The sequence below is a fragment of the Parastagonospora nodorum genome (assembly GCF_000146915.1).
Source record: "Parastagonospora nodorum SN15 chromosome Unknown scaffold_2, whole genome shotgun sequence".
NCBI classification, from domain to species: Eukaryota; Fungi; Ascomycota; class Dothideomycetes; order Pleosporales; family Phaeosphaeriaceae; genus Parastagonospora; species Parastagonospora nodorum.
Window position 1 is genome coordinate 543,893 of NW_001884550.1, and position 20,010 is coordinate 563,902.

At 47.4% G+C, this 20,010-nt stretch overlaps 7 protein-coding genes across 7 annotated transcripts; 5 read left to right on the forward strand and 2 right to left on the reverse strand.

The window, feature by feature from the left end:
* Positions 1–486: 486 nt before the first annotated feature.
* Positions 487–1,755, forward strand: SNOG_01356 (hypothetical protein; the record flags this gene model as incomplete). The annotated part of the gene is made up of 1 exon (XM_001791946.1): positions 487–1,755. One exon carries the CDS (start codon positions 487–489, stop codon positions 1,753–1,755), a length of 1,269 nt encoding a protein of 422 aa, XP_001791998.1.
* A 417-nt stretch (positions 1,756–2,172) lies between these two features.
* On the reverse strand, positions 2,173–3,120 carry SNOG_01357 (hypothetical protein; the record flags this gene model as incomplete). Its single annotated transcript, XM_001791947.1, has 1 exon — positions 2,173–3,120. The coding sequence occupies one exon, from the start codon at positions 3,118–3,120 to the stop codon at positions 2,173–2,175; it is 948 nt and encodes a 315-aa protein (XP_001791999.1).
* Positions 3,121–6,545: 3,425 nt separating this feature from the next.
* Positions 6,546–7,969, forward strand: SNOG_01358 (hypothetical protein; the record flags this gene model as incomplete). Its single annotated transcript, XM_001791948.1, has 1 exon — positions 6,546–7,969. One exon carries the CDS (start codon positions 6,546–6,548, stop codon positions 7,068–7,070), a length of 525 nt encoding a protein of 174 aa, XP_001792000.1. The 3' UTR covers positions 7,071–7,969.
* Positions 7,970–8,890: 921 nt separating this feature from the next.
* SNOG_01359 (hypothetical protein) lies at positions 8,891–9,222 on the forward strand (the record flags this gene model as incomplete). The annotated part of the gene is made up of 2 exons (XM_001791949.1): positions 8,891–9,032; positions 9,053–9,222. 2 exons carry the CDS (start codon positions 8,891–8,893, stop codon positions 9,220–9,222), a joined length of 312 nt encoding a protein of 103 aa, XP_001792001.1.
* Positions 9,223–10,282: 1,060 nt separating this feature from the next.
* On the forward strand, positions 10,283–10,751 carry SNOG_01360 (hypothetical protein; the record flags this gene model as incomplete). The annotated part of the gene is made up of 2 exons (XM_001791950.1): positions 10,283–10,298; positions 10,465–10,751. 2 exons carry the CDS (start codon positions 10,283–10,285, stop codon positions 10,749–10,751), a joined length of 303 nt encoding a protein of 100 aa, XP_001792002.1.
* Positions 10,752–11,033: 282 nt separating this feature from the next.
* On the reverse strand, positions 11,034–14,585 carry SNOG_01362 (hypothetical protein; the record flags this gene model as incomplete). Its single annotated transcript, XM_001791951.1, has 7 exons — positions 11,034–12,008; positions 12,061–12,655; positions 12,904–12,953; positions 13,099–13,222; positions 13,280–13,444; positions 13,500–13,668; positions 13,724–14,585. 7 exons carry the CDS (start codon positions 14,583–14,585, stop codon positions 11,034–11,036), a joined length of 2,940 nt encoding a protein of 979 aa, XP_001792003.1.
* Positions 14,586–14,823: 238 nt separating this feature from the next.
* SNOG_01363 (hypothetical protein) lies at positions 14,824–15,041 on the forward strand (the record flags this gene model as incomplete). The annotated part of the gene is made up of 2 exons (XM_001791952.1): positions 14,824–14,964; positions 15,024–15,041. 2 exons carry the CDS (start codon positions 14,824–14,826, stop codon positions 15,039–15,041), a joined length of 159 nt encoding a protein of 52 aa, XP_001792004.1.
* Between the last annotated feature and the right edge of the window lie 4,969 nt (positions 15,042–20,010).

A 20,010-nucleotide genomic window follows, 5' to 3' on the forward strand; every position in this document is an offset into this window, starting at 1 on the left:
CGTGTCGTTTCATCGAATCTCAATGGATCTCTCCATGTTGTTACCGCTTCCCCTGAGCGCGACATTATCTGCGCGTCCTTTCCTGCAGCCGCTAGTGCGACAAGTGGCGTAAGACCTACAAGTGTCAAACGTCCGCATCGATTGGTAGACAGCGGCTGCGGGACGCTGAATGAACGCCATACCGGTCGCAATGACAACACGAGCCTTTCAGCGGCCTGCCATGAGGATTTTCCACATCCGTTTTTGCAATGTCTCCGCGATCATGGACGTGGGTCCTGGTATGTGAGGTCATCGACTGACCAGGATTGCGACCAGCTGCATGCCATGATACTATTTCCATCTCATATCCTCTCAGCGTTCATGCTGCAGCCTTCTCCACGACTTCACAACTCTCGCTTTTGTGGACCATTGTTTGTCGTGTTTTTGCATTTCAGTTGCCGCTGTATTCTGCTTTTGCAGCGTCGGTTTCTTGTACCTATTCAAGCCATGCAGGTTTCACGTCCCAAGAGCATGCCAGATTTCTCTGCACTACTAGACGCTTCAACACCTCTGTTTGAAGCTCGCGCACAAAACCGACGACAGACTTCACCAGTGCGAGGCCAAGGATATCCACGCAAGAAGGTCAGCATTTCGCTGGCAGCAGGCCTGATCATGAACGAAAACCAGAAGAACGCGGGAGCACTCGACTCGCCTTACAAGCAGAGTCTCGACGGCACACAAGAAGAGGAACAGGATGTTAGCGAAGACGCTTTATTCCATGCGTACGCGCTAAAGGTAAGGACCCCAGTACCACTGTCTGCCTATGAAGCTGACATGGGCGCACAGAGCGACTTTCCAAATTCTCCTCCTTACATCCTCACATTTGCCTCAGCCGCCATCTGCACGCAATGGTGGGCCCTCGTTCGGCGCGAGTACTCCGATGCGATGCGTCCTAGCCCACAGCTTTTCGTGATGAAAAGTGACGAGTTGGAGCACATAAACGATAACTTGAGGTTCTACGGATTGAGAAACAAATGGTTCCTCACCGGACAGGACAACTTGTCGAATACGTCGCCTGTCATCCCACTACAAAGCGCAGACGGCAGAGCACTAGCGCCCACACAACAACCGCACACAGAGAGACCTTCATCTTCGTCATCTGCATCTGCATCTGGCGTAGAAAGCCTGACGGAGAAGCTAGACAGGCTTGCAAGCGTGGTTGAGAAGAATGTGGAGCAGATCCACGCCCTCTCTGTTGCCCAGTCGGCTGGTCTGCAGCGTATGCAAGAAATCAACGAGACCAACACGGCCCAGATCATGGGTCTTGCTGATCAGCAAGCCAAATTGCAGGCACTCATTGATCAGAACGCGTCACACTATATTGCCCTCTCGAACAACTCCTTCGAGTCCCAAGAGCAGATCAAGACTGTCATGAAAACCACAGCGACCCAGATACAGAGCTTGTCAAAGAACCAGGCGCAGTTGGCTAACACTTGCGATGGCATGATGCGCGGTATCGACAATCTCGCAGCCAGCATATCGCAGATGAACGTCGGGCCAGCTCCATCTGAAACGTCAAGCGCAGTCTCTTCTCCCGTGCCATCAGGCGTCATGGGCAATCGCATAACACCGCCACCAAGAAAGCTCAACCGCAGAATCAAGGGGGTCTGGTATGAATATGACATGTCATCAACAACGCCGACCTCATCACCAAAGAAGAGTGTGGGCTTCACGGATACACTCTCTAAAAGCCCTGCGACTCCGAAAAAGGCGTGAAGCGGCGGTGGACCCGGAGAATAACTGAGATGGCCATTGCGCGAGGCAGGCGCCGAAACATAATATACGCTGCAAGTGCATAGCGCTAAACGATGAGAGCAGTCGTGCCTCAAGTCCCCCGTCGATACCAGTGGATGTTGAACAAGATGGCGGGGACTGCACTGACGCAAGGAATCACCAGTGTGCAAAGAGACTTGAACAGATGTGGCTTGTCATGTAGTGGATGGGATGAGGAGCACATACTCCGCTAGTATATTGATCGACGACGATACGACCAACAAGTGCCACCTCCAAGGGATGACACACTGTCCGCGCCTTACTGTAGGCGGATTGGTTCGCGCAATAGGGTTGGCTGGATGGGAGAAGGCATCATTAAATGAGGGGTGAAAGCACATGACACTCGCGCTGGGTCTTATTCTACGTTCTCTGTGCGAGCTCGATAGCTTCCTTGACCACCTCATCAAGAGTTACCTTTGGCAGCCCAAGCCTATCGTTCCAAATCTCCTGTTCCTTCTCAAAGTCATATCCAATATCGATGTCTGCGCCAAACGACATAGCTAGGATTGGGAAAAGATCCCCTCCATCGATTTTCTCTTTCAAAGCCTTCATCTCCGCTGCACTGTACTTCTGCGCAATCTTGAATTTCTCCCCCGTTTGCTTCTCCAGACTTGAAACAATATCGCGCGTCGTACCCGTAAAGTCATCGAGGAAGATCTGCTTGTTGGCAGTCATGTCGGCATGCACAAGGGCCCGCACGACCGCAAGTCCCGCATTTCTACTCGTGGTGATGGCGAACCTGGCATTACCTGAATCGTACACAGTCGCTGTTCTCGCCTTGACATCGATGCCGAGAAAGTTTCCTGACTTCGCTGGATTGAGTGCCCAGTCAAGCCACGAGCCGCATGAAATGGACGTCCACGTCAACTTTCCGCTGCTTTGATTTGCTTTCGCGATCAGGTACTCTAACATGTTGCCTTTGATGTCGTACACAGATACCAAGTTTCGCGCCCGCGGGTCAAGATTGTTGGCGCCGAATTCGCTGGGTATGAAGCGTTTGACGCCCGCTGCGACTGCGGCGTCAATCAAGCGGATGGCGAGCCCGTCTCTGCCGTCTGCGGACACGGCGCTCGTGGTCAGGGCGATGATGACGGCATCTTGGTTCTTGAAGGCCGATGTGAGCTCTTTGACAGTGTATTCCTCAGAGATCTTGATTACGGGAATATCGGGTGGGAAGATGGCAGTCGAACTGGCCCTAGATAGGATGGTGATGTTAAAGGACGATTCTTCGAGGAGGGCATTGAGGATAGGAAGGCCAACTGAGCCGGATGCACCTGCAATGAGGACGTTTTTGATCGCTGTTGACATCTTGAGTATCAGGCGTTACTAGTGTCGCTAATGTCCTGAGTAAGTTCGTTGTCCAAGTAATATATGTTTCAGCACTTCGAACCGCCGTTCTTCATATTCTTATATCATGTCATTTGTGGTCATCTTTTGCAGGTACACAGCGTTGATTGCAAAGAGCGCACCTTAAGACCGAGATCACAAATCATAATGCGAGCTGACATATCAGCAATTTCGGAATCTCCTTGTGCAGGAGCTGTATGCCTTGCTCATTGCTCGTTGTTCGGACTGCGTGCCGGCATCACTCGAATGAGAAATGGGCAACGATTCGAATGCAGCAGACAAAGATGATGCGCCCACCGTTGCGGGACGATGAGTAAACAGTGCGTGTGTCAGCGTAAGTAAGCAGCACTAAGTCTAGCGTAAGTAAGCAGCACTAAGTCTCGCGATACGTCGTGCGTTCTATGCCCAAGTTCTGAGCTCTTTGGGGGAGTAAACCACGCTGTGTGCCAGCGAGATTATCATGATAGAACCAAAAGCTTCCTCGAACATGATCAGGTGTTCAGAACGCCTCAAGGCTATAAGCCCTTACTTGTTACTATTGCCATTCAATTCTAGGCTGTAGTAAGAGGCACCAGCTGTTGCGCACCTGATGGCGAAGATGTCATGGTGGTGAGGGCGTGTGAAAATCTTGGAATGATTTCCGGTCAATCTGTGGGTGCACTTTTGACTTGATTGTGTTTCTTGACCGGCAGAGCGGGCAATCTTGAAAGTGGGGTCGCTTCGCACCTTCCCCATCGGCACTCCAAGCGCAACTCAACCTCTCCATGACCTCTTCACATCACGCAATCACTACGCCTCTATCACGCCAACTTCTTTCGTGCTTTGCGCGGCCAAACACCACAGAGTACTGTATACGCATCTTCGACAGCAGACCGCTTCATGAGCGCACCGGAAACTGGAAAAGCCACAAAACGGAAGAGGCGTGGCCATTCCGAGCGGCCCACTTTGTACTACCAACGCAGGATGGGCGCACGTATAAGCTAACGAACGACCGGACTCGAAGCGAGCGTCAATGTTCAACGCATCACGCGTCTCAATCCAGCGACTTGCATGAGAGGCGATCGTTCCCATGGGAGTATTTGGCGGAAGGACCCTTCCACTGCCACGTTGTAAGACATCGCCACCGTCTGGAGGCCCGTCCACGAGAACAATGTATTCTGTGACCGCCTGGTTAATGTTCAGTATCTTCGACTTTTGATCTCTAACACGGGCTGGCATTTGAGCGCTGGCTCATTTCAGCATGCCACACATGCTGCACCTTGCTCGAGTGCGGCGGCATAGTCGGCATGATCGTCAGCATATAGGTACAGTCTGCGGCAATATGTAGGGTTGCCCTTGATGCATACAGCATGGGACTAGCATGTTGCAGTTACCGCATCATCTGCACACATGAGTGGTCTACGAAAATACTTGTTATGATCGAAATGGAGCCAGGTTTGCCGAAAGTACTGACCACCGTTTGGCGCTGTGTGTAGCCAGTGCGCTGGAGTCGAGGGACAAAGAATATGGTACAAGACTCTCTATCGATAGAGAAAATTGCACCGAACGTGGACGGCGAGGTCAAATGTGGAGAAGTGGACCGCGATAATGAATGCTCCGCAAACAGCCCTACGACGACGACTCCAAGAGGCGGTGTGCCTGCTCAGTAATGAAAGCTCAGCGACTTCTGGTTTGGTGGATGTTTAGGTGCACTCATGCAACCCACTCGGCTACGATGATATGGTCGTAAGCCTTCGCTGTGTCAGGTGTGGCAGTAAGATACAGGAAGCCTGACCTGCTCTGTTCCACCTACGGAGTAATGTTGGTGGGCAACTCCGAGCCAAGGTTTGTGCGACCTTCGATTAGAGCTTGCACTTACACAACATGCAACCAGGGGCAGGGTTATAATATCTAGTCTCGCAGCATCCCAGTAACAGGATACACTCACCTTCCTCGAACTTGACCATCACCGAGATCGTAACTCTAGGTTCCCAATGATTGGACCACTGGTCAGCATATCCATACTCTGTAGTTCCTGTACGAGCAGACGATCGCTCACACGAAGCAAGCCCTCAGGCGGGCCGTGGTGACTGCATATAACCACGTGAGGTAATCCATACGGTCGCTCTCGCTCAGCGGCGCGATATGCCGATGCGCGAATCCGAAAGACAGGCCATGCTCGACAGTACCTTCGAGCGGCCTTCATGCACTGCCTCGGTATCTTTGTCGAGGACCTGTCGTGGCATGATAGGCTCTCGGTGATAAGAGAGCGTTTGTACAATACTGTAACCTCAATGCGACGAAGGGACTGATCATTGAAACTTCGATATTGCTCGCTCAGCCCGGCTGATATTTCACACTAGTGCAGTTCCTTATATGCACTTAGCGAGTACAAATGACACGAGGCTTTTCCCAGGCCGTCATGTTACACGGCAGTGTTGGCTCATTCACCACGCGGGCATCCGAGGTCGAGCTTCACTGTGTGCAAAGCCCAGTAGCTGTAATCGCCACGCACAGCATCATTTTGTCACTCTGATCAGCTTGATTGTTTCAACACAAGCGTTGTGGGCACCTGGTAAATGGTACGAATTGCACGCGCCGAACATAGGTCGATCTAAAGTCTGCATTTTCACTTCAACACCTCGCTGATTTTATGCTAGGACCTGGACGGCTTTTGCTATCCCTGTCATTCCTCGTGGCCATCACGTACTGTGGCTTGCTCGGCTAGCTATTCCGCTCTTGCGTCCCGACAACCATTTGCATGAGCGTCTATGCACCTGCAAAATTGTGGAGGAACAGTAGTACTGGGGTCTGTAGCATGGCAAACGAACACACACCGCCCCACTGAATGAGGTAGCCGCAACGTTTTAAATGTTCGCGCATCGAAGGTCTCCTCGTCGGACCATCATATTGCTGCCTTTCAGTACTGTATCCTTTGCAAGGAACGACAGTGCACATGCTCCAAGGGCGGTTCTTTGTCACCTTTTAGTTCCTCGTCCTCGTATCGACACACTTCGAATCCTTTGTCGTGTGTGTTTCAAACATCAGGCGGCACAGCGGAGCAAAGCTACGAGCAGATCTTGGGATCTACGCCGGGGGCCTTCACTTACATCTTCCACGGATACAAAGTGACGATTCAGAACGTCTCTTTCCACACCCATTCGCGTTTGGCCTTCAAACGGTGCAGTCAGTGAAGCTGCACTCGGGAAAATCGAGGCCAGGCGATATAAAATCCCTCAGGGAAACTCACAGGGAAATCAGCTCAGTAATCCTCACACTCGTACACGTACATCAGGTCGTACTCGGACGTGTAGCAAACTCCAAGATCTTACCATCATACTACCAGGACGTAAAAAACCACAACAAATCTATCCACAACGCCCAAACATACAAGGTCACCCTACATCATGATCGACCAGGCCAGCGCCATGGCCGACACCAAATCTATCGAAAGCCGGCAACGTCCAGCAATGTCAATCTTGCTCGCATTCGTTGCTCTATGCCTCTCCATCTTTCTAGTCGCGCTCGACACCGTCCTCATACCAACGGCGTTGCCAACGATCGCTCTGTCCTTCAACATCAGCGACTCCTTGTACGTTTGGATCGGTTCAGCATACCTGCTCGCCAATGCCGCCTCGGTACCCCTCTGGGGCAAATTGTCCGACATCTTTGGCCGTAAGCCAATCATTCTCACCGCGAACACCATTTTTCTGGCAGGCAGCATATTGTGTGCTCTTAGCAAAGATGCGACGACGTTGGTGGCTGGACGAGTCGTTCAAGGCTTTGGGGGAGGCGGGGTCGTTGTCCTGGTGCATGTTTGCGTCAGCGATATATTTCCTATACGGTCAGTAGTTCCATCTCCAACACGTGCGACGTACGTGGCGGTCGCGCTATGCGATCAGCCATACAGAACGTGTGCTTGTAGACGTTGAGCAAACATACTGATCAATCACAGCGACCGCTCGTTGTACTTGGGTATCGTGGGAGCTGTCTGGGCTGTCGCGTCGGCGCTTGGTCCCGTGCTGGGTGGCATTTTTGCGGAGCAGCTGTGAGTTCTCTTCCTCGACGCCTTCTAGCTTATGCTAACTTACAGGCCAGTTCATGGAGATGGTGTTTCTATATCAACAGTAGGCTTGTTCCACCGAGACAATTGTTAACGCTTGTTCCTGACTATCACAGTTCCAATCATCTCCGTTTCGGTCATCACCCTCTACATGACCCTGCACCTACACAACCCTCGCACTCCCCTGCTGTCTGGCCTCGCTACTTTGGACTGGCTCGGTGTCTTGACCATCGTCTCAGCTGCTGTCCTACTTTTGGTGGGTTTGCAAGAAGGTAGCAACACCTCGTTTAAGCTTCCCGTGGTCATCACTCTGCTCGTCCTCGGCTCCCTCCTGTCTATCACGTTCCCTACAACACAGTGGTGGCAAGAAAAGGCAGGTCTGATGATCCCGTATTGCCGCTACGAATCTTCAAGGATATCAGCAACCTCAGCGCGCTCAGCGTATGCGCCTGCGATGCGCTAGCCTTCAACTCTGTGGCATACTTCCTCCCACTCTACTTCCAGATCGTGCTCGGTCGCAGCCCTACAATCACTGGCGTCTACATGCTAGCTGTAGCAGTCCCTCTTGCCACCGTCTCATTCGCATCCGGCTTCGTCATCGAGAAGACTGGACGCTTCCTCGAGGTGCTCCAAGCAGGCTTACTGATTATGACCGTTGGTGTCGGACTACTCATATCGCTCCATGTCTCAGACAGCATCGGCAAAATCATTGCCATACTCATCGTCCTCGGAATTGGATTTGGTCCCAATTTCGGCGCTCCTCTCATCGCTCTACAGACCCGGGTGCGGGAATCAGACATCGCAACAGGCACGGCTGCTTTCGGATTCGTGCGCATGATCTTTGGGGCCATAGGTGTCGTCGCCGGTCAAGTCGTCTTCCAGATTCTCATCACGCCGCACTTTGATGACTTTGTCGCAGCTGGGATCGCACCTGACATGGCTGACCAACTGACTCGAGGCGAAGCAGTATCTCTAACGCAGACAGTAGCCGCGCTACCACGAGGCCAGAGGGACGTTGTCCGACACGGAATGACGTCTGCACTCAAAGGTACCTGGATTCTATATACCGTGATCAGCGGCCTGGGTTTTCTGGTCTCCTTTGGCATCAAGCGGACCAGACTTCAAAAAGAAGCTGTTTGTGCAAGCCGGGTTGAGATGGTGGACGGGGAGCGTCCTGGCTCGAGTGCTTGAGGATAGCGTGGCGAGCTCAATTACCCCTATTGCGCATCATCACAGCTTCGACTAGGGACTGTTTTTGTTCAGCATATGGTGGGGCGTTGGATGGTTTCTTAGAAGCCGGACACAAGAGAGTAAATAAGCAGGACGTTGTCAAACCACCCCGAATAACTCAGGCGTAGTAGAGGGGATCCATTGTGCCACGACTGTCGCAATACAGGCAGTCGACCGTATCATCGAAACTGGCAATCGTGAAAAGTCTCCGAAAAGTTGTGTTCATCTGTGAAAATGCGGGCAGGACAGACATGAGCTACGCCGGTGGACTACCCTCCAAGACGCCAACAGTTGCAGATGAAAAGATGTGAATAACCCCAGGAGCTTCCATTGGATTGCCGAGGTCGCTAGGATAAAGATGATGTGTCCGTCCAGCTATGTTTGCAACCGAGGGTCTTCGAGGACAAGTCAGCGACGAACGAGCAGAATCAGGCAGGGCGGCCCGGTTTTCGGCGAAATATGGTTCTCCTTGCTGAGCGAGCTGATCCTGGAGATGCAGATGAGGCAGGGCTTTGCATTGGGGAACGATACAGGTACACCGGTGCAATGCCAGGCGATAGTCTCGATGAAACGTTGATCGATGATGGAGCAAGTCTGCAGTGTGCGTGATGCTGCTTCTAGGCTTTCTCGCAACCTTGGACGCGCCTGCGGCTGAAGCTCGGAGCATGCAATTACACACCGGAACCACAAGCCGCATCCACGGCGTCGTCAAACCTCCTGAACATCCCTTCGGAAGGGTCTCCAGTGCTCCAGACCCAGGGCAGGAGGAAATCGCTCGCCCAAGACGCTAAGACATAGAGCGATTCATGTCGTGTTTCCCTGCCTCAACAGGTCTAGGGAGCCTGTAGTAAATTAATCGCGGAGTTTTGAGCTTACTTTATGACGAGAGAACCGCAGGCTCGGTGCAGATGCAAAATGCACTAACGGAAGGACGCATACATTAGTACATTAGCACCGAAGTGATCTACTACAGTAGCTCCGCAAGATGCCGGGACTACCTTGCAGAACACCTAGTCTTTGATCCTCGGCTTCCTTAGTTCTTTGTTCCTTCGTTTTCTCAAGTCAACTTCTTACACCATTGTAACAATGTTCGCGATCAAATCGAATTCTTTATCGAGTGTCGTTACAATGCAACGGGCTGAAATTCTTAAGAAATCGGGTATGCAGGTCTGTGGAATCAGTCCGCACGAACCGTGCAGCTTATCCGACCTGACCATGAGGCGCACCGCAGATTTCCCATTGGCTAGACAAACTTCGATCAAAGCTTTATAGACACCGGAATATGGCATAAGAAAAGGCCTGTCCATCTCATCTCTTGAAACATATCGTATGATTGGAAGCTCGACAACTGATACTCCGACAGTCCTGTGCGCACGCGGGCGGACAGGCGAAGGGCACTTGTCGAAAACAATCGAATTGCTAGCTTGACATGCATGCCGGGCGGTAGGTTGCATGGATGTCGTAGATGATCTCAGTGGCTGATGTTCTTCAGCGTTGCGAAACATAATATATAGGCAGCCTATCTCTATTTATGTGGCCGGGCATGGGTACGAGCAGGCATTGGGACGCGAAATTTGGCCGGATAATCCTAGGGGCATCACTCATCCGATTGTTATGAATGCTCGGTAGCGTTTAGTGTTAACTCCGAAAAGTTGCGCGGTGGAAATACGGGACGCTGAGATATATACTGCTTACCAGAATGCGAAGCGAGACCTCGACTCTGGACAAATCAGCTCGCGTTACTTCACTGAATTTCTCAGCATGCAGCGCTTCGAGCTCGAGGCTTTTGTACGATGAGAAGATCTGGAAGAATATCGGAACACGTTCTATACGTGCAGAGATTATGCGATCATGGCGACTTACAATGGTAAGCCTCCTACCATGAGTTTTCCTTGGGAGGTTGCTCGTCCGGTTGATTTGCTCCCCACAATTGAATTCTTCCGGCGTTCGCCTCTTATGAAATGCTATATATGGGCACAGGACTACGCTGTCCGCGAAGACTCTCTTGATCGTGGCACACAAATTGCAGATAGTCTTTTGGTTTGGGAACTCGCTGCGCACACACCGCGACACTCCAGGTGCAATGCCTCCAGACAAGGTACCGTTTCGAACACATCAAGATGATCTGTTCAACGTCTACGCGAAGCTCGAGATTTGGTTCCAAGCAAATCCAGTTAATGCACCGCCAGGTATTGCACATGACCTGGACTGGGTGGATGGGAAGAATTGGGCATGGCCCAGGAATAATCTTGCGTCGACCATAGGTAGCTTGAGAGTAAAGAAGGAGCGAGCAAAGCGACAAAAAATTGGGATTTTATAAATGATGCCGGGCTCAATGTACCGGGTATCAAGGAGGGTTGGCGGGTCCATCTCGGCGTATCTGGTAAGCATGCGAAAGCTGGTCATGGTATTTTGAAGTGATAGCTGTAGTGCATAGGTTAATAATAAAGCGAGACGGTCAGAATATTGTCGGTGCTTTCTTGTATTGTACCTGTCTACAAAGACTGCTGCATGGGCAAGAAGACGGCCGGATGCGATTAGCGTGACGATGACGTCATACCACATCTTCCCTCTCCACGGCTTCCGCAGCAACCGCAGCTCATCAGCTCGAGACTTCCGCACCAGAAGCCCGCCCGAGGGACCTCAACGTTGCACCCCAATACCACAGAACCCAACATACGGGGAGTCCAAGCGCGATAACCACGAGAGCCAACACGCTATTCCCCCACCCGTAGCCCAGCTTGCCATACATCGCCGGCGCGAAGATAGGAAAAGCGAACGCAAGAACGTACGACACAACACGACTTGCCGCATTCGCCGATGCGCTGAATTGCGCAAACTCATCCAGCTGATACGCCAAAATGCCTTGTGAGGCGATGAAGCTGGCGAGGGTGAAGATGACCGTTCCGATGTCGACCATGATCCATGCGAGTTTGCGTTCAGCGGACCACCCGTACCAGACTAGTCCAATTGGTATGAGCAAAATGCCTGGAGCGAGGTAAGGTATGCGATACTCTGGGATGCCTTTGCTGCCATTTCGGCTGCTGAGTTTGTGATATACACGATCCATTACTCTGGCACCGATTTGACCGGCGATGGTTGTGCCGAGAGCGACTGAGATGTAGTGCAGACTGCTGATGAGCTCGGTTTGATGGTACTTGTCGATCCAGAGTGTTGCGTATGAAGACAGCATCAAGCAGTATACACCGAAAGCCAACGTGCTGACTAACGAGATCGGCCAGATCACAGGTCGGTTCACAAGTATGTGCAGCGGTCGTAGCAGACTCGTCCTGATGTGCGATTTCTTGGGAGGTACTGGAGTACCTTCGTGCGCAGCTTTGCGTCGTAGAAGCACTGGCGTGTACGTTTCGCGTATGATGACGAGGCCGAGGAGTAACACGGCTGCATCGATGATACTCATGATCCAGAACACCCACGACCAGTGGATATACTGAGTTACGAGACCTCCAATCAGAGGTCCAAGAGCAGGTCCTAGATACGGAAGCAGTGTAACGATGGCGAGAGACTTTCCGCGATCTCTTTTGCCATACATGTCCGCCATCACAGGCCCATTGAGCTATAGCGCTGTCAGCCATCTTCATTTCAGCTCAAGCAACTGCAAGGCTCACCGTAACCCCAACACACGCCCCCGCCCCCGTCATGACCCTTCCAACAATCATCAAACCCGCACTCCTGCCCACAGGACATAACGCATTCCAAACCACATACCAGGCGTTGCACGCCACCCAAACTCTCTTACGACCATACATCTCGCTCAGCGCCGCAATTACTAGCGGCGCAAAAGCCATGCCCAGAAAGTAGCTCGACAGTGTGATTTGCGCCGTCGATGCGCTGATGCGTAGGTCCCTGGCGATGTCACCAAGAGATGGCGCAATCATGCTGGCAGACATGATGGGGATGAGTTGACCGAACGAGAAGATGGTTCCGATGAGGATTTTTCTGTGGGAGGGCCAGTTGTAGGGATTTGAGGGCGAGGTTGGGGATGGCCATGTGCTCTGGACTGTGTTAGGAAGTGAAGTCATGAACGCGGAGAGGATGCTACATACACCATATTCGAGGCGTAACTTCTCGAGCTTTTCTTCTTCTGCCTCTGCTTCCTTTGTCAAACTGGGCGAAGTCTTCTCAACGTCTGACGGAGCCGCATCGTCTGTCGCGTCATGGGGCTGCTTCTCAACATTCCCATCAGCCATGTTGCAGAGCGCACTGGGTGTATTAAGCAGGCAAGAAGAAATGCAAAGCTTTGCCCATCGTCCAGGATTTGTACCTACCCGGCGTCATGCAAACGCCGAGCTGCAGGATATATCCGAGCTTGCCTTGTCACGATCGGACACCGGAACCCGAGCCTCTTTGCTCTAATCGATCTGATAAGCCAGCGACGAAAGCTGCGACCATTCATTGGCTAAGACAAGATACTACACGACTTGTAAGGATGGAGAAGCTTGGCGAATTACTCGTTTGGGTTGGGCGGCTGCTTGGGAGGCTTGAGCTTGGTGTGCGGACCCTGCGGAGGTGGAGTAGTTTGTGTAAGCTTGTAAGCCATGGACAACTAGCAGCACTATCCTTCCTACTGAAGCTTCTGAGATAACCAGCAGAGTCATGTAGCATTATTGCCAGACAGGGCACGCAAAAAGGACCTCACTGCGCACATTACGCTTCACGACCAAAAGCACTGCAGCCCGAAGCCACATCGAAGCAAATTGAATGAAGACATCGATTACTTTTGCTGCGAGTGATCGCATCCTCATCTTCATCCCCCATGAACCAAGAGATCTATGTCTATTTTGAGTCTAATGCCATGCAATTACCATGTCGCTCTATTTCGCCCACACAAGCGCACCAGCCTTGGCACCAGTTCCAGGAACAACATACTTGCACGTAGTGAACGCCTCCCAAAGGTCGGCGAAGAAGTTTGTGCGCTGCTCAATGTACCTCTCGCCGAGCAGGGGTGCAACAGCCCAAGTAGCCTCCTCGCAGTGGTAGAAGGGGATGCGGCTGTTTTACTATTAGCTGCTGAAAATCACGTGATAAACATTGGAGTTGAACTTACGGAAACATGTGGTGCACGACGTGGTACTCGATGATTCCGTGGAAGATGTGGCGGCCAATGAAGCCGAATTCACGGTCAATGGTGGAAAGCGCGCCCTTGACGAAAGTCCACTCGTCGGCCTCGTAATGCGCAGCATCCTCGTGGGTGTGGTGCAGGTACGTAATCGCGACTAAATCACATGATTAGCATGGTTTGAGTTTAGGGCGGAAGATAAGCGAACTTACCGATCCAGTGGTTCATCCACAGGTACGGGAGGCCATAGAGCAGGAATGTGTTCAAGCCGCCAAGAGATTTGGAGACCTGGTACAGGACGGTGAAAGTGATGAGGATGCCGACATTGGAGAGGGCTACGAAGGGCTGCTCGCCGGCGGTGAAAACGTCGGATGTAGGGTCCAGATGGCTTTGCTTGTACTTGGGGGTTTCCTTGCGGTTTGAGCGGACCATGCTGTTGACACCAGCGCCAGCGTTGATCAGAATGTAAGCGGGCCAGCCGAAAAGCTGGTGGACGGCCAGAGAGGCAATGCTGAAGATGGGCGCGTCGGCTGCGGTGTGGTCCATGATCTTCTCAACAAGAGTGGGTGCCGCAGGGTTAGCGGCTTTCTCCGCAGGCTTGCGGTTTGGCACGAAAACCGTGTCCTTCTCCATGTGGTTGTGGTAACGGTGGTGCCTTGCGTGGCTGAACTTCCAGCTGAAGAATGGCACAAGGAGCATGCTGTGGAGGATCCATCCCATTGTGGCGTTGACGTTAAGATAGGGAGAAAATGAGTCGTGGCCGCACTCGTGAGCCAGAATCCAGAGGCCGGTGAAGAAGCAGCCGGTGACAAAGCTGTAGAGCGTCCATAGCGGAGCGCTGAGGTACAATGGCAAATCGGCTCTGGCCAAAAGGGTGGCAGAGTAGAAAAGAGTGCTGACAGCTACGAGGTCGCGGACAACGTATCCCATGGAGCGAACCAGGGAGCGCTCGAAGCAATGAGCGGGGATGGCGTCTCGCAGCGTCTTCACGTCAGGGACGGGGGTAGTGGCGCCCTTTGTGGCCATCATGACCGGAGCCTTCCTCTCGGTGACGGTGGTGGTTGTGGTCGCCATGCTGAGCAAAGTCGAATGGCAAGGGAGGAGAAGAAAAAAAAGTACAGAGACGCTCGAAGATTAGCGAAGCAGCGCGGCCACAGACTTTTGTAGATTTCTCGCCGAGGCGGTGAAATTTGGTTGAGTGATACACCAACGCAGCCTAAGGTCTAAACGACCCGGTATACGTTTCAACAATGCAGCAGAGCTTAGCGGTAACCGCACGCGGTAGGTGTAGCTTCGACACCGCCTTTCCAGCATGTGGGCCGGCCATGAAAGAGATTTCGGGTCGCTGGAGCACAGTCCACCAACGGCCCAAATAGCCTGGGGATCAACGCCTGGAGAGTCCGTTCTCAGGGTCATGGACCCAGAGGGCGATAGCAACAGAAAATGTACCGTGGTAAGTGGCCGCTGACGAGTCTCAACGCTTCTCTGCACGGCGATTGCGATTGCGAACAGCTGCTCCGAGGAGAGTAAGCCAAGCTGCCAGCCAATCCCTCCGTGCCTCGATGCACGACGTGGACTTGGCAGGGCGAGGTCGATTGGACCTAACATGCATGACGTTTCAGGGTCCGCGCTAAGCTTTTGGGGCAAAATTCCAGGGGGCGTTCATACACCACCATACACTGCCATACACCGCCATGCCTCGGAAACAGGTGTCGAATAAAGAATTCGCGCGTGTCGTTGCGCTAGTCTCGAAGGACCGCTCATATGCAAATGTAGACTCGTTACGTGCGCATTTGCGTAGGAACGACTCTGCCTGCAACAAGCTGAATTCGAGATCGATTACGGACCTCGCGAAAAGGCTCTTACAACATTTTTCGTCTCTTAACCAAGACGATATTCAACATGACAATAGCCAGAGAGAGGGGAAGGTCAATGAAGGCTACGCGTACTCATGCTACCATGCGGCGGGCTTACAGCAGAATGACTTAGGCCCTTTATACTCTGTCGAAGACGCCGTTGTCCTACATAGACCTATAGGATCTCTTTACACTCTAGACATTAAGATAGAAGATGTCTCAGACTAAGTTCTATTAAAACTAGGTTATTAAACACTAAGCCTTAAGGAAGAAGCAACTTTAGATAGCATATCTATCTTAGGACATATCTTATTAAATAGTTCGCGCTTTAAGCAGGTAAGATTTTTATCTATTATTCCTTTATATATACTAATCCTATTAGTACGAAATTAAGTTCTAGTAATACCTAATTCCTTTCCTATTCCTATTGCAAATGCAAAGACTATAAGAAATTATAGACCTAACTTACGTCTATAAGCACTCTAGCATAGCGCTAATAGATTTGTTTACTATTGCTATACTGCTTAGCTTTAATTACTTTAACGCGTTATTATACACGTTTAGCGCTAAGGCAGCAAGGACTATTGCGCAGAACGTAGTTAAAGTAGCTAAGAGTTTATACTTCTTAAATATAGCAGGAGCAGAGAATTATAATATTATTAAGAATTCTAGCAGCACTACTAAGAATATAGAGAGAATACGCTTAGTAGCTTTAATAGCATAAGCTCTTATATAAAGTAACTTAAGAGTAATTATAAGCGCTTTATTGCTTAAGAAAGCTAACATTCTCTAGTTGCGCTAGGTAATTTTAATACGATTCTTATTAGGCTCTAATATATCTTAGAGTCCTTACTTTGCCTAATATAGTCTTGCTATTACTTTTAATAACTAGAAAGAGACTATTATACCTATTAACTTATAGGTCTATAGGTATAGTTAGAGACTTAAGCGTAAGATCTATAGCTTTCTTATTTCTTAATAGCGTGCTAGCTATTAATAGATATTATAGAATGCTTCTATATCTGCATTTTTTAAGAAGTTCTATAGCATTTCTATTATACGCTGCACTAATATTATCTTTATTCTAGAGGTCTTTTATAGTTTCTAATACTTTATAAGTACGCCTTAACCTTAATACTATGCTCTAAGCTAGTAGCTGTTAATAAGCCTAGGATAAGTAATAGAGGAAATTGCAATATCTTTATTTAGCTATATTTGCTACGCTTCTAGCTACAAATCTACTTCTTAGGAAGAGTTTTTATTGCTGTTAATTCTGTCCTCTTGCATTATAGATACTACTATAGATATCTATTTAGTAAAAGATAGGCCTCTAAAACCTTTTAATATCCTAGTCTTAGAGAAGTTTATATTTAGGCTATATCTAGCAGTATAAGTTAGTGCAGCAGAACCTCTTAGACCTAGTATATTTATTAATGCTAGCCTAAGTTTGCAATGCAAGATAATTGCAACTTATAGACCTAAGCTAATACTATTAGCTCTTTATATACTAACAGCTAGCAAAGTATCTATTATTAGCAGCTTAACGTTGCTATCAGCGCTACTAGAGAAGAAATATATAATATCTATACTTATTAATAGCATCATATCTTATAAGTTCTATATAGAGTATATCTTATCTCTAAAGCATAGATCTAAATACTGCTACTACTATTATAGAGTAGTTACTTAGACGATTATCTAGTTTAGAAACTAGAGCCTAGGCATTTTACGTATTCCTAATTGCTAAGACGTTATGTTTTATTAGCCTAGTAGAAGAGCAGATGCTATTATTCTAAGGTTTGCACGAAATGCATACGATGTATAGTATCTAGATAATTAATACTAAGTTTAGTTAACTCTTAGGCATATAGGCTATACTATACTCGCTATCTATAAGAGATATAAAGATAGAAGATATTATTATCTCTACGTCTATTAACTACAGCATAGCTCTTAGTAATATTAATATAATACTAAAGCTTTACGTTACCTCTAGCTAGACAATGCAATCTTATATTCTAATACAAAGATATCTCTCTAAGTTCTATATAGGACTAAAGACATATAGTCTTACTCTTAGAGAAGTTAGAGAAGCTATTTATAAGGCTAAATTTAGCCTAGATACGCACTAAGTGCTCTTATAGCATAGTTTAGTTAATATATTTATATTCTATTAAGCACTTCTTAGAGATAGTGCATTGCTTAGCCTACGCATAGAGTTAAAATTAGAAAGCCTATTAGACTTAGAAGGACGCAATTATCTCTAGCCTTTTAATATTGCTATTATGCTCTAATACTATAGTAACTTTATATATACTTAATGCAGCTACGTGTTTTATTTATTACTACTTAGAATTAGCATAGAGATGCATCTAGCAGATAATAACACGTTTGCTATATATTAGATCTATAAGCGACTAATGCTAGAGAGCGCACTCTAGGTTAAGTAAGAGCAAGTTGCATATAGTTAGAGTATTTAGCATTTATTACATTATAAGATATATATCTACTTTACGCATTCTAGTAAGATATCTATGCTTCTAATTATAGCCTATATATGCATCTTATATCTTTAATATATATTAAGATTAAGATAAATAGGTATATATAATAGATTAGAATCTTTATAAGGTTAATACTATGTTTGCATTATATATTACAGTATGCTAATATCTAACAGCCTATAATAGGTTTCTCTAGCAGAGCTGCTATCTTCTCTATGCATTTCTATTACTATAATAATGCTAAACTATACTGCTACCTATCTACTTCTTTATATTACTACTAGTCTATCTTGCTACTTTAGTATAGCAGATTATCGTAAGTATCGTATTAAATAGTTAAGTGCATGCAGAATATAATGCGTTTGCTATTATCTCTAGCTAGATAGTAAGTAATAGAAGTAGAAAGCAGTGCTCTAAAAGCGTAGTCTGCGTTAATAGAGCTTAAAAAGCAAAACCTTATAGTTATAGTGCTCTAAAAGCATAATTAAGGCAGTGCTCTAAAAGCATAATCTATATTAATAGAGCTTAAAAAGCAAAACCTTGCAGTTATAGTGCTCTAAAAGCATAATTAAGGCAGTGCTCTAAAAGTATAATCTGTATTAATAAGCTTAAAAAGCAAAACCTTATAGTTATAGTGCTCTAAAAGCATAATTAAGGCAGTGCTTTAAAAGCATAATCTGTGTTAATAAGCTTAAAAAGCATAACTAAGTTATATTAGATAGCATTATAATAGGCAAGTAATATAGCTGCCTTTATATAGCTTATTATGCTAAGCGCCTTCTATTAGCAAGATAATGCCTATAGTTTTACTAACAGCAGTCGCTACGTTAGTTAAGCTAGACGCTATAATAGATATATCTTCTACACGCTGCTAGTTCTGTTAGCATTAGCCTATATTTCTGAAACTTTATATTTACTACTTTACTTACTTCTTTGCGCGCCTTATCTGTCCTTCTTTAACTATAACTATAATGTTAGCTAATAATAGTATATTAAAGTTTATATCTAGTCTGCTAATTTATGCTAATTCGTTATATTAAGCCTATCTGCAGCGTATCTATTATAATATGCGAGCACAGATAATACTTGCGAATTAGTATCTAAACCTTATAGCTTTTAGAAACAATATTATTACTTAGCTAGAAGGTTAAAACTTTTAGTAGCCTTATTTTAACTAGATAAGGTTCTGTCTTCGCGTTAGGAATATATTAGCCTTCTAGTTAGCGTAAGATATTTACTAACGTAAAATAGGTTCTATCTGCTTAGTAAATCTACCTTAACTTTAAGTTTCTATAGCTAACATACTCTCGTTATTAAGTATAATATCTTAGCTATCTCTATTAGTAGTTCTTAGCGTTAATGCATCGCCTTTTACTAGCACGCTATAATTATAGAAGCCTATAGTCTTAAATACCTCTTATTAAAGTTTCTTAACTAGTATTTGCTTATTAATCTTACAGCCTTCTAATATGCATGCTCTTTAGTAAGTTAGTTAAAGCTTACATACTGCTAGAAGAGAGAGCAGATTTGCGTTGCTAGAAGTATCTTTAACTCTTAGCGTATTGCCTGCTCTAATAGCTAGTACCTTACGTCTCTTTAAATAGTCCTCTTATTTAAGTCTATTAATTATAACTACTCTAGATTTAATTGCTAAGGTCTGCTGCATTTCTACTATAGTCTCTAGTAATATCGTTAGCATCTTAGAGTTAGATTCTACTAGAAGGTATAATTTAAATATAAGTAGCATCTTTTTTATATCTATAAGATTACTGCGTTCTTCTATAGTAGTTAGCATACTTTCTTAATATATACTTATAGTAATACTTTTATAAGACTTAAGCACTACTATATCTAATCTTCTTTGCAGATTAGAGAACTTAGCTATTAACTCTTATATAATATAGCCTATGCATTTATTACTAGGCACTTTAGCCTCTACGCTCTCTTCGCTGTCTTCTGCCTTGCTTATTAGCTCTAAAGAGTAAAGAATTACTATACTAGTTCTAGCTCTAGTACCTCGCGCTAGCATAGCGTACGCGTTTCTATTATTAACTGCTAATATATAGATTATAGATGCTCGCTCTATTAATATAAGCCTATTCTCTACTAGAGCTATGCTCTTTATCCTACGCAATAACT